Source organism: Budorcas taxicolor, chromosome 10, assembly GCF_023091745.1.
Source record: "Budorcas taxicolor isolate Tak-1 chromosome 10, Takin1.1, whole genome shotgun sequence".
Lineage (NCBI taxonomy): Eukaryota > Metazoa > Chordata > Mammalia > Artiodactyla > Bovidae > Budorcas > Budorcas taxicolor.
In genome coordinates, this window is record NC_068919.1 from 18,917,732 (window position 1) to 18,933,054 (window position 15,323).

The 15,323-nt window shown below is 37.0% G+C and overlaps 1 protein-coding gene across 1 annotated transcript in view; it reads right to left on the reverse strand.

Annotated features, from left to right (window-relative positions):
* The window catches only part of MYO9A (myosin IXA), a 181,041-nt gene that overhangs the window by 63,998 nt on the left and 101,720 nt on the right, over positions 1-15,323 (reverse strand). Inside the window, exons 18-23 of the mRNA XM_052646755.1 lie at positions 13,055-13,177; positions 8,029-8,109; positions 4,657-4,767; positions 3,679-3,801; positions 1,607-1,756; positions 508-827 (exon numbers count right to left, since the gene is read on the reverse strand). Coding sequence (XP_052502715.1) covers positions 508-827; positions 1,607-1,756; positions 3,679-3,801; positions 4,657-4,767; positions 8,029-8,109; positions 13,055-13,177 — 908 coding nt within the window. The remainder of the gene's footprint in view (positions 1-507; positions 828-1,606; positions 1,757-3,678; positions 3,802-4,656; positions 4,768-8,028; positions 8,110-13,054; positions 13,178-15,323) is intronic.

Here is a 15,323-nt window from a genome sequence, read left to right on the forward strand (position 1 = left end):
TTTATTAAGTATATTATTCCTAATTGGGCTCTCTAATCAAAGCATAAGTTAACTCAGAAGCAAAGCTCTCATTTTAATAACATCTTCTTTTAAGATAAACCTTAAAAATGAAATTGAAGTTTCTGAAAGTAAAAACAGTTGGAATGTTGCCAATTTTTAAGGATTCAACCCAGTGTAAAGTTAATTCTTAGCAGTTATAACCATAGACCATGTAGGTTTTCAATCCAATTTAACTCAATATTATAAACCGCACAATGTGGTTTAAAACCGCTGGGGGGATCGAAATTGTACACAACCAGTTTTTGCCTGGAGAATCCCAGGGACGGGGGAGCCTGGTGGGCTGCCGTCTATGGGGTCACACAGAGTCGGACACAACTGAAGTGACTTAGCAGCAGCAGCAGCAGCAGCAGCAGCAGTTCTAATTCAAGTTTAGACAAATGTTAGAGCAGACATATAAGCAAAGTACTTGAGAAAAGAGGAGTTAATTATTATGGCAATGAAGATTACCTTTGTCTTGCTCTGAATCCTCTACACAGTGACTGCAAAAGGATAATTTTGTTCCTTTGTTCTTGATACCTCTTACACTCCCTGTAGCCTTTCCATCTTGCCTGTATACAGATAGCAGCCAAGTGCCTCCGCCGACAGTGCTCCCTCCATCTCTGCTGGATGACGATGGCGGCAGTCCGCAGCTCCAAATACCGCTGCCTCTGTAAGTGAGCACGCCAGGAGGCTTGCAGAAGAGTGGCTGCACTTGCCATAAGTAAAGCATCTTTCTGCACAGCTGCATCTCTGACTTGCTTCTGATGTACGTAATTCCTCCAGAATTGCTGTGGGGAAGACAAAATAATAAAACTGGTATCATATAACACATTTTCATAGAAAAAAGAAATCTCTTATGTCGTAACTAGAGATTAAGTAGCTAAACAGCTAAATTGTGGGTGGTTAAAGTTAAAAAAATGTTTTCCAGATATGATCAGTGAAAATAACAATTTCGGATAATATACCCTTGATGAAGTTAATTATACAACTTAAAATAATTTAAGTTTTTGATGATTTCATGCCCTACAAATTAATTTTAATAAATTCCATTATATTTTTACCTATAATTTGCCAGTACTAATGGGTCAATGTGTATACATTTCCAAGATTAAGATATTAAAGACTTTCTTGCACAAACAGAAAAGGTTCTATGGAAAACAATTGTCAATGAGGGAGAAAATAAAAAGATAAATGTAAAATATGAATTTGAATAATTATAACAACAATATATGTATCATTCTCAAATATCACTAAGAAAACTAAAAATAACCTTGTTAACAGAAATTAAGGCACATAACCCCTTTGTTCCTAATTATACCTCACAAAACATTATAACTATAAATTCAATTTAATTTCAACTGTACATTAATATATGTACTAATACTAAATTGTATTGTCAGGTAAATCCATTGGTTGCTATGAAAATTAAGAAATGAGTAGGACACATTTGCATTTCTGAAGAAATTTACCTTCTTATTTAAATGCTTCACAATAAAACAATTCTAGTTACTAAAACACATGCTAAATAAACTGGCCAATCTCATGTAAAGAATCCTTTACTTCCCACCTGGATGACAATAGATGCCTGTCTCAGATGGAGGAAATGCTGCCTACATAGCAAGACCCTGAACCATCGCTGCAGCAATATGATTCTGCGGAGCACCTCTTGGTGAAGCAGATCCTGTAGGTGTTGTCGTTCCTGCTCCTTTAGGAACACCTACCAGAAGGGAAAAAGATGAAGAATACAGTTCAAGAAGAAATGAGAAATGTATTTAATGCATCATCATTCCTGTGATGATTCCCGTGGTAAGCTTTTTTAGAGAAGAACAGGTACAGCAGCAGACATGTACAAGTAGTCCTGATATTTCTAAGATTTAGTCAAAGCAGTCATTCTCAAATTGGAAAGGATGTATTAGAATACAGAAGGGGAACGGGAAAGGTGAGCAGAAGTACAAAAATCCCAGTGCCAGAGATTGTGATATATTATTCCCTGGGGAAATTCACTGCTGTCGGGAGCCAATGATTATAATAGTGATAAATAACAACCATCTTTTTAAAATCCAGTATGCATCAAAGGCTTCTTTGCTGCCCAAAGATATTCATCAGTTTGTTTATTCACTCTTTCATTCAATTATAAATCTTTAGGAATTTAGGGGTATACAAAGATAAATTAGATACCCCTCTGGAAACAGGACTTGCACCTCAACTTTAAGACCAGATAGATATTAAAAACTGTATATATTTAAGATGTACAATGTGATGTTTTGATGCATGTATAAACACTGTGAAATGATTATCACAATCAAACTAAGAAACATGTCCACCATCTCCCATTTTTGTCAAAAATTTAAAAAAGATTTTTAAAAAGCACAGATAGGTATCAGAAACCCATAGAGTGAAACAGTAAGCTATCAATGGCAAGAGACAGAAGACCGTACCTGAGCAAAACAAGGAGCTGCAAATAAGAATAAATGTACATACTGGGGACCATGGAACAATTAAAGAGTATGAAGCCACAACATGGAGGTTCTTGAAAAAGAGAAATATGTTTAATCAGGAGGTTATTGAGTGATTATTACTGAGCAGGAAACTGACATAAAGAAAGAAGTATATGAAGATGATGATTTTGATACTAAGGGCAGAATGAGTTACATGGAATAACAGATTGATATTGATGATGGATCTGTTTACTATAAGAGAAATGTGTGAGAGCAAGAAACAGAACTAAAATGAAACAGCAGGAATGTAGGGAAAGGCAGAGATGTAAGAATCATTTGTAAGGAAAAACAATGGAAACATTTTTGTAAAAAGGTTAAAGTGAAGGGTAAGCCATATATGATTATGGTTTCTAGCCTAGAAACTACAAGAAAGGTAACAGAGAAAAAGAGCAGTTGGTTAGTTAAAGACAGTAAGGGAATCTGGCTAACGTCACTTTGGGCAAACTGAGTTGAAAATTACAGTAGAATACCTAGAAAGAGATGCTTTTTAAGCAGTTAAAATTATAGGCAGCACTAGAGCATTGGTCATAAGCTCTTTCATTAATACTGACCATCTCATTAACTAAAAATCTTGGTCTAATCAATTTCCTTATAATATCTTGTATATTATCTTTCTTATCAACATTCTCCTAGGCAAAGACTGCCATTATTTTTTTTTTAAAGAAAGAATATAAAGTATCACTTTAATTTATATTGGATAATCATTTTTTCTTTTTTTTAATTTATTTACTTTTAATTGGAGGATAATTGCTTTACAATATTGCATTGCTTTCAGCCATATATCACCATGAATCAGCCATAGGTACACGTATGTCCCCTCCTTCTTAAACCTCCCTCCCACCTTCCACCCTATCCCACCCCTCTAGGTTATCACAGAGCGCCAGATGTGAGCTCCCTGTGTCATACAGCAAATTTCTATCAGCTATCTAATTTTAGATTAATTGGCCATTTTAATCTATATTAATATTCTAATCTTACATTAATACGATAATGTATGTGTCTCAGTGCTACTCTCTCAGTTGGTCCCACCCTCTCCTTCCCCCACTGTGGCCACAAGTCTGCTCTCCCTGTTTGTGTCTCTACTGCTGCCTACAAAAACACAAAACTCAATTTGGACAAGGGCTGTATATATTATATTTACCATGGATTTTCCAACTTGATAATTATCTGGATTAAGATTTATTTTCCTGAAGAAATCCTGAATGTTAAATTTGGATGGAATAATATTTCGGGGAAGAAGTACATGGAAATGGCTCACAAAATCCTGAAAAACGAAAAGAAAATATTGTAAAATCACAAGAGAATTATATGTAAACAAGATCCCAAACAAGTTAATTGTCCTTTTATTGATTTCTGTCTCATTAAACAGGGTGAAACCAAGAAATTACCTGTTAATTTAAAATATTACAAGAAGTTAATTAATTAGCAAAATGGGGGGTAGAGATTTCTACATATTTTGTTATCAAAGCAAAAGAAAAGAAGAAGGACAGAAACTAATTTTCCCTTTGAAAAAGCTATACTAAAGACCAAATAAAAAGTTAGTTAACAAGGTTTTGAAATTTTTAGCAGAAAAATAAGGAAAGGTGGCAGCTATTTCAGGTTATAATGGAAAATAAAGCTTTCCCTCAACAGTATAGATGTGCTCAGCTTCTGAAAAGCTTCAAAATAATTTCTATACCCATATCAGCAGCAGCCCATGAGAACAGCTGAAAGCCTTGTTGGCAGCATACTATGAAAGATAATTCTGCTGAGAAACCTCTAGGGAAAATCAAAAGGGATCTTTTCTTTTGAACTAGATTGCTCTGATTATAGTATTTCAGTTACTGGAGTAATCACTGTGAAGAACTGCCATGTTATGAGTAAACTTATAAAAGCAAACATTCAGATCAAATGAGAAGAGCCAAGAAGTGGAATCTATTAGAACACAAGCTTAATGATATTGCTGTCAGTCAATGGAAACGAGTATTCTCTATCCCTCTTCAATTCCGTATATGAAAGATAGAATGGGGAGGAGAATTAAGAGAAATAAACAAGTGAGTCAAAAATGAAAAATAAGCAAGATACAGGACTAATTTACTTGATGTACATATATATTTAAATATCACTATAAAAGCATAACCTGGAAAGAATATTTGCAGCTGTATCCTGACTGGCGAATTCGAACTGTCTCCAGCATCCCAGTGTACCGAAGCTGTCTAAGCACCAAGGCATCATTGAACCTTAACGGTAACTAAAACAAAGCAAACAGAAAAAGGGTTAACCCAGAAGAACAGATCTCCAAATTTATGTTTTCTAAGTATAGTTAAATTCTGAATATCTAGGAACTGACTGGAGGTTGTCTGATTAAGATACAGCAGTCAATGAGACATTCTTACCTCCACAACTGGTAGCTTCAGAAAAGTTCTGACTGCCTGACTAAAGGGAAAAAAAAAGACACCAAGCTTCCAGGCTTCACTACTTGCAGAAGAAAAGTGCCCTCAGAACTCAAAAGGAAATGTTGCTGCCCACAGGCCACAGAGTTTCAGTTCAGTTCAGTTCAGTCGCTCAGTCGTGTCCGACTCTTTGTGACCCCATGAATCGCAGCACGCCAGGCCTCCCTGTCCATCACCATCTCCCGGAGTTCACTCAGACTCATGTCCATCGAGTCAGTGATGCCATCCAGCCATCTCATCCTCGGTTGTCCCCTTCTCCTCCTGCCCTCAATCCCTCCCAGCATCAGAGTCTTTTCCAATGAGTCAACTCTTTGCATGAGGTGGCCAAAGTACTGGAGCTTCAGCTTTAGCATCTTTAGTCACTATAAAATTTGTAACAAGATTAACCTACTTATACATAGTTAAGAGTGTATTTTTGTTAAGATTTTACCCACCATCTCACTCAGAAACCACCCACTCTATAAGCTTCCAGTTGCCTTAACTTGAGAGCTGACAGACTGATCTTCTATGACTAGTACAAGATTAAGAGCAGTTTATCTTCTTAAATTGCTTTTGTTGATGATCCTGTAAGTTCAGTTCAGTTCAGTTGCTCAGTCGTGTCCAACACTTTGCAACCCCATAAACTGCAGCACACCAGGCCTCCCTGTCCATTACCAACTCCCGGAGTCCACCCAAACACATGTCCATCAAGTCGATGATGCCATCCAACCATTTCATCCTCTTTCGTCCCCTTCTCCTCCTGCCCCCAATCTTCCCCAGCGTCAGGGTCTTTTCCAATGAGTCAGCTCTTCGCATCAGGTGGCCAAAATATTGGAGTTTCAGCTTCAACATCAGTCCTTCCAATGAACACCCAGGACTGAGCTCCTTTAGGATGTATTGGTAGGATCTCCTTGCAGTCCAAGGGCCTCTCAAGAGTCTTCTCCAACACCACAGTTCAAAAGCATCAATTCTTCGGTGCTCAGCTTTCTTTATAATCCAACTCTCACATCCATACATGACCACTGGAAAAACCATAGCCTTAACTAGACAGACCTTTGTTGGCAAAGTAATGTCTCTGCTTTTTAATATGCTGTCTAGGTTAGTCATAACTTTTCTTCCAAGGAGTAAGCGTCTTTTAATTTCATGGCTGCAATCACCATCTGCAGTGATTTTGGAGCCCCCCAAAATAAAGTCAGCCACTGTTTCCACTGTTTCCCCATCTATCTGCCATGAAGTGATGGGACCAGATGCCATGATCTTAGTTTTCTGAATGTTGAGCTTTAAGCCAACTTTTCCATTATCCTCTTTCACTTTCATCAAGAGGCTCTGTAGTTCTTCACTTTCTGCCATAAGGGTGGTGTCATCTGCATATCTGAGGTGATTGATATTTCTCCTCGCAATCTTGATTCCAGCTTGTGCTTCCTCCAGCCCGTCGTTTCTCATGATGTACTCTGCATATAAGTTAAATAAGCAGGGTGACAATATACAGCCTTGACGTACTCCTTTTCCTATTTGGAACCAGTCTGTTGTTCCATGTCCAGTTCTAACTGTTGCTTCCTGACCTGCATACAGGTTTCTCAAGAGGTAGGTCAGGTGGTCTGGTATTCCCATCTCTTTCAGAATCCTCTAAGACACCCTGGAAAATAAAAAATCCCTATAGTCCCTCATCACTAGTCACTCCTAGGTATCTCTTAGGTGTGTTTTTAGACATTCAAAAGAAGATGTATTTGAAATTTCTGGTATTTCTCCTTATTTTCTAAATACCATTTTCAATTTTTCACTAAGGAAATCCCAAACGTTTTCCTGCAGAAAGATAGGGTATACCAACTGTCAAGAGAAAAGTCAAGTGGGCAGCTTATGTTAAATAATAATAGCAATTAACATTTATTTAGTATTTATTCTGTGTTCTTAAATACCTTATTAATTGAACCCTTTGTAGAACAAGGTCTCAATAGCAGGGACTCAAATTTCTCTATAACTATAAATAAAACAGTTTCCCTTTTTGTCACCATAAAAGAACCAACCATTAAGGAATAGCTAACATTTACTAAGCACTTAGTAGGGGCCAGGAATATTCTAAGTACTACATAGGTTTTTTTCTCAGGTTCTCATGACACAGTTATGAATTGTCCTACAATTACAGTATATTCTTACACAGATGAAATTATTTAAGGCACAGAGAAGTCATGCAACTCATTTAAGACCACAAAACTTGTAACTGGCAAAGCTGGAGACTGCTTCTTAAGAATTAAGAAAGCTGAACCTAATTTCCTACTACATTTCAGAAGTTTGGGCTGGAACTATTTTTTCCTATGATGGACATAAATGATTATACTTAATAGATATATTTTGCAAAGCTCTAATTAGGGGAACTGTCACATAAAACAGGAAGGAAATCAAAAATGTCCACAGTAACCTATTTTAAAGAGACAAGAATCTAAACATGAAAAATGCCAGGCAAGTTCTATAAGAGGGATTAACACCTTATGTCTGAACAAGAGATTAATTTAGGGTAACAAAAGTTGCAAAAAATTATTTTGTATAATGGAATTTCAAGAGATTTTTGCTTCTACATGTAGCAGATGCTAAATTCTAGAAAATGCTAAATTGAGCTCATATAAATAGTTCATAGGCAGGTAAGTGAGAAAATTAGGAGAAAGTGATGGCAACCCACTCTATTAGTCTTGTCTGGAAAATCCCATCGATGGAGGAGCCTGGTAGGCTGCAGTCCATGGGGTTGCTAGGAGTTGGACATGACCGAGTGACTTCCCTTTCACTTTTCACTTTCATGTGTTGGAGAAGGAAATGGCAACCCACTCCGGTATTCTTGCTTGGAGAATCCCAGGGATGGGGGAGCCTGGTGGGCTGCCATCTATGGGGTCACACAGAGTCGGACATGACTGAAGCAACTTAGCAGCAAGTGAGAAAATTAGAAAGATATCGACATAATATTCAGAACACTGTTTTCCTTACAAAGATTATAAACAGCTCTTTGCTTCCACATATCCTTCTTAGAACGAATTTACAGTTTGGTTTGAAGTAAGCTGAGCTAGAACCTCTCATTTAAGGGACATTCTTACCTTTTCAGCATTAGAGCGAATGCACTTTACAAAATACGGTTCTGCTTGATCAAGTGTTTCCATCAGTTTGCTTAATGACGCCTGCAATACAAAGCAATATAGTTAGCACTGTCTCTCATTCCAAACTGGAAACAAATGACTTATGATGTTGGTAAAATATGCAAAAACAAGTGATAAACACAGAACCAGGTTTGTTTCTGAAAAGCAAATTGTGTACAATGCCATACTGATTAAACTGAGACCAGTTAAGGACAAGGATGGCAGTTTAACCTTAAAGCTGAGAGACTGGCAATGGTAAATACTGTAAATAATTTTATAGTCACCTAAATATGTAACGGGGGCTTCACAGACGGCTATATGGTAAAGAGTCCACCTGCCAAGCAGGCAACGTTTCAATCCCCGGTTTGGGAAGATCCCCTGGAAAAGGAAATGGCAATCTACTCCAGTATTACTGCCTGGGGGATCCTATGGATAGAGGAGCCTCGCAGGTTATAGTCCTTGGGGTCCCAAAGAGTTGGACATGACTTAGCAACTACACAAGTCTACAATAAATTTTTTACTTTTCTTCAGATTTCATGAAACAATTTTATTCAAATGCATTCAGTATTAGAAAGCAACTTTGGGAAAACCATTCAGTAGGGCAGCAGTCCCCAACCTTTCTGACACAAAGGACCAGGTTCATGGAAGACAGTTTTTTCATGAACTGGAGCCGGGGGGAGGGGGATAGTTTCAGGATGATTCAAGTGCATTACATTGATTGTGAACTTTATTTCTATTATCATGACATCAGCTCCACCTCAGATTATCAGGCATTAGATCTCAGAGGCTGGGGACTCCTGCAGTAGAATATCCAGGAAGGTAGTAGTATCCTGTTTCAATTTTAACCTTTAAGTATGTAACGATGTTCCCTCTTCCATTTCTGATGCTGATTATTTGTGCTTTGCCTGTTTTTTCCAGGTTAGTCTAACTGGAGGTTTATAAATTTTCTGATATTTTCAAAGAATCAGCTTTTTAATTTCATTAGGTTTTCTCTTATTATTTTTCTGTTTTTCATTTCATTGATGTTGCTACTTTATAATTTCACTCCTGTTTGCTTTGGGTTTGATGTTTTTCTTTTACTAGTTTCCTAGGGTAGAACCTTAGATTACTGACTTGAGGCCTTTTCTTTTCATTTTTTATTTCATTGATTATTTCTACTTTATCATTTCACTCCTGTTTGCTTTGGGTTTAATGTTCTTGCTTTTCTAGTTTTCTAGGGAAGAACCTTAGATTACTGATGTGAGGCTTTTACTTTTTCTAATAAGAGAATTTATTGTTATAAATTAACCTTGGAATACTACTTTAGCTGCACTGCACAAATTTTGATGCTTTATTCTCATTTATTTTTAAAATACTTTAAAATTTTTCCTTCCCCTTTGACTATACAAAGAGTTACAACAGTACAAACTTACATTTAGCCCCTCCCTTCTTTTGTGCTACTTTGTCCATGTCTTCTTTGTACCCTACAACATACTATTATTTTGTCTCTTACAATCAATTAACTTTTTTTTAAAGGTTCAAAGAAGAAAAAACTTTTTATAGTTACATTCTGTCCTTCTGGCAATCTTAATGTTTTGTATAGATCCAAATTCTGTGGTTTTCTCATCATTTTTATCCCAAATTTAGCATTCTTATATTGTAGATTTCCTGGAAGTGAAAGCTCTCAACTTTTGTTTGTCTAAAAAAGTCTCTAACCTTCATTACTCACTTGTACAGAGAATTTTAGAGTGACAATTTTTTTTTTTCTTTCAGGCTTTTAAAAATACTACTCTTGAATTCTGGTTTTCATAGTTTATGATGAGAAACATATTGTTATTCTTATTTTCATTTCGTAGAACATAAATATCTTTTTTTCTTTGGTTGTATTTAAAATTTTCTTTTTTAACTGGCTTTAGCAATTTGATGTGATGTGTCTTGATATGCTTGGCGGGGGGGGGGGCGGTGTTTTGCTTGGGACTTGTTGAGTTTCTTTGATATTTGAGCTTATATTATTCATAAAAATCAGAAAATATTTTTGTCATTATCTCTTCAAAATTTTTTCTGTATCCCCCTCTTTTGCCTTTTCTTCTTAGATGTCAATTACATCTATGTTCAATGACTTAATATTTTCCCACAAGCTACTAATGCTTTTCTTCATTTTTTTCCCCATCATTATTTATTATATCTCTCTGCATTTTAAAGTAAATGTAAACTCTAATTCACTACTTCAGCACTAATCCCAACTAATTTATCTCATTTCCAAATATTACAATTTTAATCTCTGAAATGATTAATCATTTGAGTCTTTTTCCTATCTTCTATTTTTTTCTCATTATTATTCACATTTTTCTTATATCTCTGGACATATTTATATGGTTTATAATAGCTATTTGAGATCCTCATCTAGTATTTCCATCATCTCTGTTATTTTTACAATCTATTTCTAATGATTAATTTTTCTGTCTTGTTATGGGTGGTTCTTTCCCTGATTCTTCACATGCCTAATAATTTCAGATTGGACACTGGAGTGATTTTATATTCTTTGATTTTGCTGTATTTCTTTAAAGAGCAACAGACAGTTGCCCCTGGGGCTGAGTTACACTGGATCGTTTTGACTCTTTCAGGACTTACTTTAATTAAGCTTTGTGAGGGTAGGTTCAGCGCAAAACCTTCTGCATTTGCTTGGGCTCCCTCTTCCTGGGCTACAGCAAACTATCTTTGTGCAGTAACCTGGGACTTGCCTCATTTATTTCCCTTTTCTCAGAGATCAGTATCCTGTAATGCTTATTGTCTGATAACTAAAAACACTCTATTTTTACCTTATGCCTAGTTTTCTAGATGTTCATAATAGAAGGGCAATTCCTATATCAATTAATCCTTCATGAGTTCTACAATTTCACTTTGATGAAAATAAACATTCATTCACAAGAAGGGTGTGAAGTCATAGACATCTGGCTGCCATCTATCTCCATCACTTCTAATTTCCTCATCTGTACAATAAGAATTATGGTATTTATTTCACAGAATTGGAGGAAAAACAGATAATGCATATGTATAAATATTTAATAAGGAATATGGAAAATGTAGTACATTCATCACTATGTTTCTGGATGGTAAATGACTTTCATTTGTTTTTGTTCAATGTATTTTCTAAATAATAAAAAGTTTAGAAAAATTAATTCATTACTCTTATAATATTTAACAATGTATTAGAAACATTACAGATGACTCTTTGTAAATGTTAAATACAATACATGAATATAATCTGAAAATATCCATAATTCCTGAATTTGGGGGACTTTAAGGGACATTATAGGACTATAATTAAGCTTTTATTATAGTAGCTATAACGAGCATTCTTCAGATTAAAGACTGAGTTTGATAAAGAGGCACCTGTAAAAGAACCAAGATGATAAAACAAAGGACACAACAGCTTAATGGTTCTAGTCTTCCTAATCATGCAAAGGAGACTAATGCGTCCTTGGATAAATAGGGCCAAGCAACACCTCTCTCTTTTTAAATAATCAAATACCGTTAACCCATAGGATTGTGATTTAAGAAGGTTTGTGTAAAATTCATGGCAGAGCTTCCAACATATATTCAATTGTCTTTCCTTTAACTTTATTAGGACCTAGTAAGTTATTTGGCTCTTAAATCTTATATATATTGTTTTTTTGAAGAAAAAACCTTTGACTAAGTAGCTTTTATAGAATCAAATTTTTCTCTGGGCCTATGGTGAAAATTGTCTAAAATAAAATGACATTTCTAGCTTATAGGTCGGAGAAGGCAATGGCACCCCACTCCAGTACTCTTGCCTGGAAAATCCCATGGACAGAGGAGCCTGGTGGGCTGCAGTCCATGGGGTCACTAAGAGTCAGACACGACTGAAGCGACATAGCAGCAGCAGCAGCAGCTTACAGGTTGAAGAACTGTGCTTATATAAATCAAACAAGATCATATCCAGTGACATGTTATTAGATAATTTACATTTAGATATCCTGGATTAAAAAGGAGCACTGGAAAAGTGCTAAAAAATAGAAATATAGCTGCTGCTAAGCTGCTAAGTCACTTCAGTCGTGTCCGACTCTGTGCGACCCCATAGATGGCAGCCCACCAGGCTCCCCCGTCCCTGGGATTCTCCAGGCAAGAACACTGGAGTGGGTTGCCATTTCCTTCTCCAATGCATGAAAGTGAAAAGTGAAAGTAAAGTCGCTCAGTCGTGTCCGACTCTTAGCGACCCCATGGACTGCAGCCCACCAGGCTCCTCTGTCCATGGGATTTTCCAGGCAAGAGTACTGGAGTGGGGTGCCATTGCCTTCTCTGGAAATATAGCTATCAGTAGATAAAGAAATTTTTAGTTAACAATGCTTTAGTTAGTACTGCTTCTGTGAGTGATAAAGCACAAGGTAGAATAAAATTATCTAAAACACCATTACCCATCAGATTTTCAGCTCATTTTCATAAATATCTAGCAAATGAACAGAATATTAGAGACAATCTGATAAGAACAGGAAAAATGAAGAGTATTTTGAAATTAATTCTGGAGGTGATTTGGTTAATTTATGATGATCGTATTTATTCCTATATGCACAGTCATAAGAAGATGATCTAGATTCCTATATATACAAAACTAAAATAGAAAGTCAAGAAAAATCTTACAATTCCATTTAGTTAAATAATGATGGAAGTAGCATGAGGTTTAAATATACAGAGAAAAAAAACATACATCATTGTATTAACAGTGCCACATCTAGGCAGTCAACTTTCTGGTGCTTTTCTCTTCAAGCTGAACATAACGAATTCCTCTTTGGGATACGTACTACCCAGAGATGAACAAAAGCACCTGATTTTTCTCCCATCTTTGGTACTTCCAACCAAAAGGACCATGCTACATAACTTTTTAGTCACATGAATCTTGCAGATCACTTTGACCTTATGATTTCAATCTGAACAAAACAGATTCCTCTTTGTTAAAAATAAAAGGGAAGAAAAGTAAATAGGAAATAACCTGAAACTGGGCACTGATGCTGGGAGGTTTCTTCTTCTTGTGCAAATGAAGAAGAGACTTGGTAATGCGATCCTGTAGGGTCAATCTTGTCAGATGCTTTAAAGACTTTACTTCTAGCAAATGCTGAAAAACAGAGGGAAGAAATAAAATTCTTCACATAAATTGATCTAAGAATAGGAAAAACAAAGTTGTGAGCCAGTGTTTATTATTCCTATGTATGACTGTGGTGAATATGGGAGATTAATATTCAATATCCACTCTACCCATCTTCTGCTTTCTGGCAGAAGGTGATCAGCTAAAAAGAAACTGCATTTCTCAAACTCTTACATCTCAGTTTCTGGATGTGATTTAAGTTCCACAATTCCCACACATTAAACTGGGAAGGTCTAACCAAGGCAGATTCAAGGGATTAGATCTGATAGACAGAGTGCCTGAAGAACTATGGACAGAGGTTTGTGACATTGTACAGGAGGCAGGGATCAATACCATCCCCAAGGAAAAGAAATGCAAAAAGACAAAATGGCTATCTGAGGAGGCCTTACAAATAGCTGTGAGAAGAGAAGCAAAAGGCAAGGGAGAAAAGGAAAGATACACCCATTTGAATGCAGAGTTCCAAAGGATAGCAAGGAGAGATAAGAAAGCCTTCCGCAGTGATCAATGCACAGAAATAGAGGAAAACAATAAAACGGGAAAGTCTAGAGATTTCTTCAAGAAAATCAGAGCTACCAGTGGAACATTTCATGCAAAGATGGGCACAATAAAGGACAGAAATGGTCTGGACCTAACAGAAGCAGAAGATATTAAGAAGAGGTGGCAAGAATACACAGAAGAACTGTACAAAAAAGATCTTCACGACCCAGATAATCACGGTGTGATCACCAACCTAGAGCCAGACATCCTGGAATGTGAAGTCAAGTGGGCCTTAGGAAGCATCATTATGAACAAAGCTAGTGGAGGTGATGGAATTCCAGTTGATCTATTTGAAATCCTGAAAGATGATGCTGTGAAAGTGTTGCACTCAATATGCAAGCAAATTTGGAAAACTCATCAGTGGCCACAGGACTGGAAAAGGCCAGTTTTCATTGCAATCCCAAAGAAAGGCAATGCCAGAGAATGCTCAAACTACCACATTTTTGCACTCATCTTACATGCTAGTAAAGTAAAGCTCAAAATTCTCCAAACCGGGCTTCAGCAGGACATGAACTGTGAACTTCCAGATGTTCAAGCTGGTTTTAGAAAAGGCAGAGGAACCAGAGATCAAATTGCCAACATCCACTAGAGCATCAAAAAAGCAAGAGAGTTCCAGAAAAACATCTACTTCTGCTTTATTGACTATGCCAAAGGCTGTGACTGTGTGGACCACAACAAAGTATGGAAAATTCTTAAAGAGATGGGACTATCAGACCACCTGACCTGCCTCTTGAGAAATCTGTATGCAGGTCAGGAAGCAACAGTTAGACTGGACATGGAACAACTGACTGGTTCCAAATAGGAAAAGGAGTACGTCAAGGCTGTATATTGTCACCCTGCTTATTTAACTTATATGCAGAGTACATCATGAGAAACGTTGGGCTGGATGAAGCACAAGCTGGAATCAAGATGCTGCTGCTGCTGCTAAGTCACTTCAGTTGTGTCCGACTCTGTGTGACCCCATAGATGGCAGCCCACCAGGCTCCCCCGTCCCTGGGATTCTCCAGGCAAGAACACTGGAGTGGGTTGCCATTTCCTTCTCCAATACATGAAAGTGAAAAGTGAAAGTGAAGTAGCTCAGTCGTGTCCGACTCTTAGCGACCCCATGGACTGCAGCCTACCAGGCTCCTCCGTCCATGGGATTTTCCAGGCTAGAGTACTAGAGTAGGGTGCCATTGCCCTCTCTCTTTACTCTATTCATAGACATTCCTGGAAAATTCAGTGTTTGTTAAAATCGTGCCACATCAGAATTGTGTTAATATGTAAAACAGAATGGGTTGGAGATATATCATCACTAACAACTTTTCACTTACAGGAATCTTGGTGGGACATCAAGATGGCCGGGAGAAATATCAATAACCTCAGATATGCAGATGACACAACCTTATGGCAGAAAGCGAAGAAAACTAAAGAGCCTCTTGAGGAAAGTGAAAGAGGAGAGTGAAAAAGTTGGCTTAAAACTCAACATTCAGAAAACTAAGACCATGGCATCTGGTCCCATCACTTCATGGCAAATAGATGGGGAAACAGTGGAAATAGTGACAGACTTTATTTTGGGGGGCTCCAAAATCACTGCAGA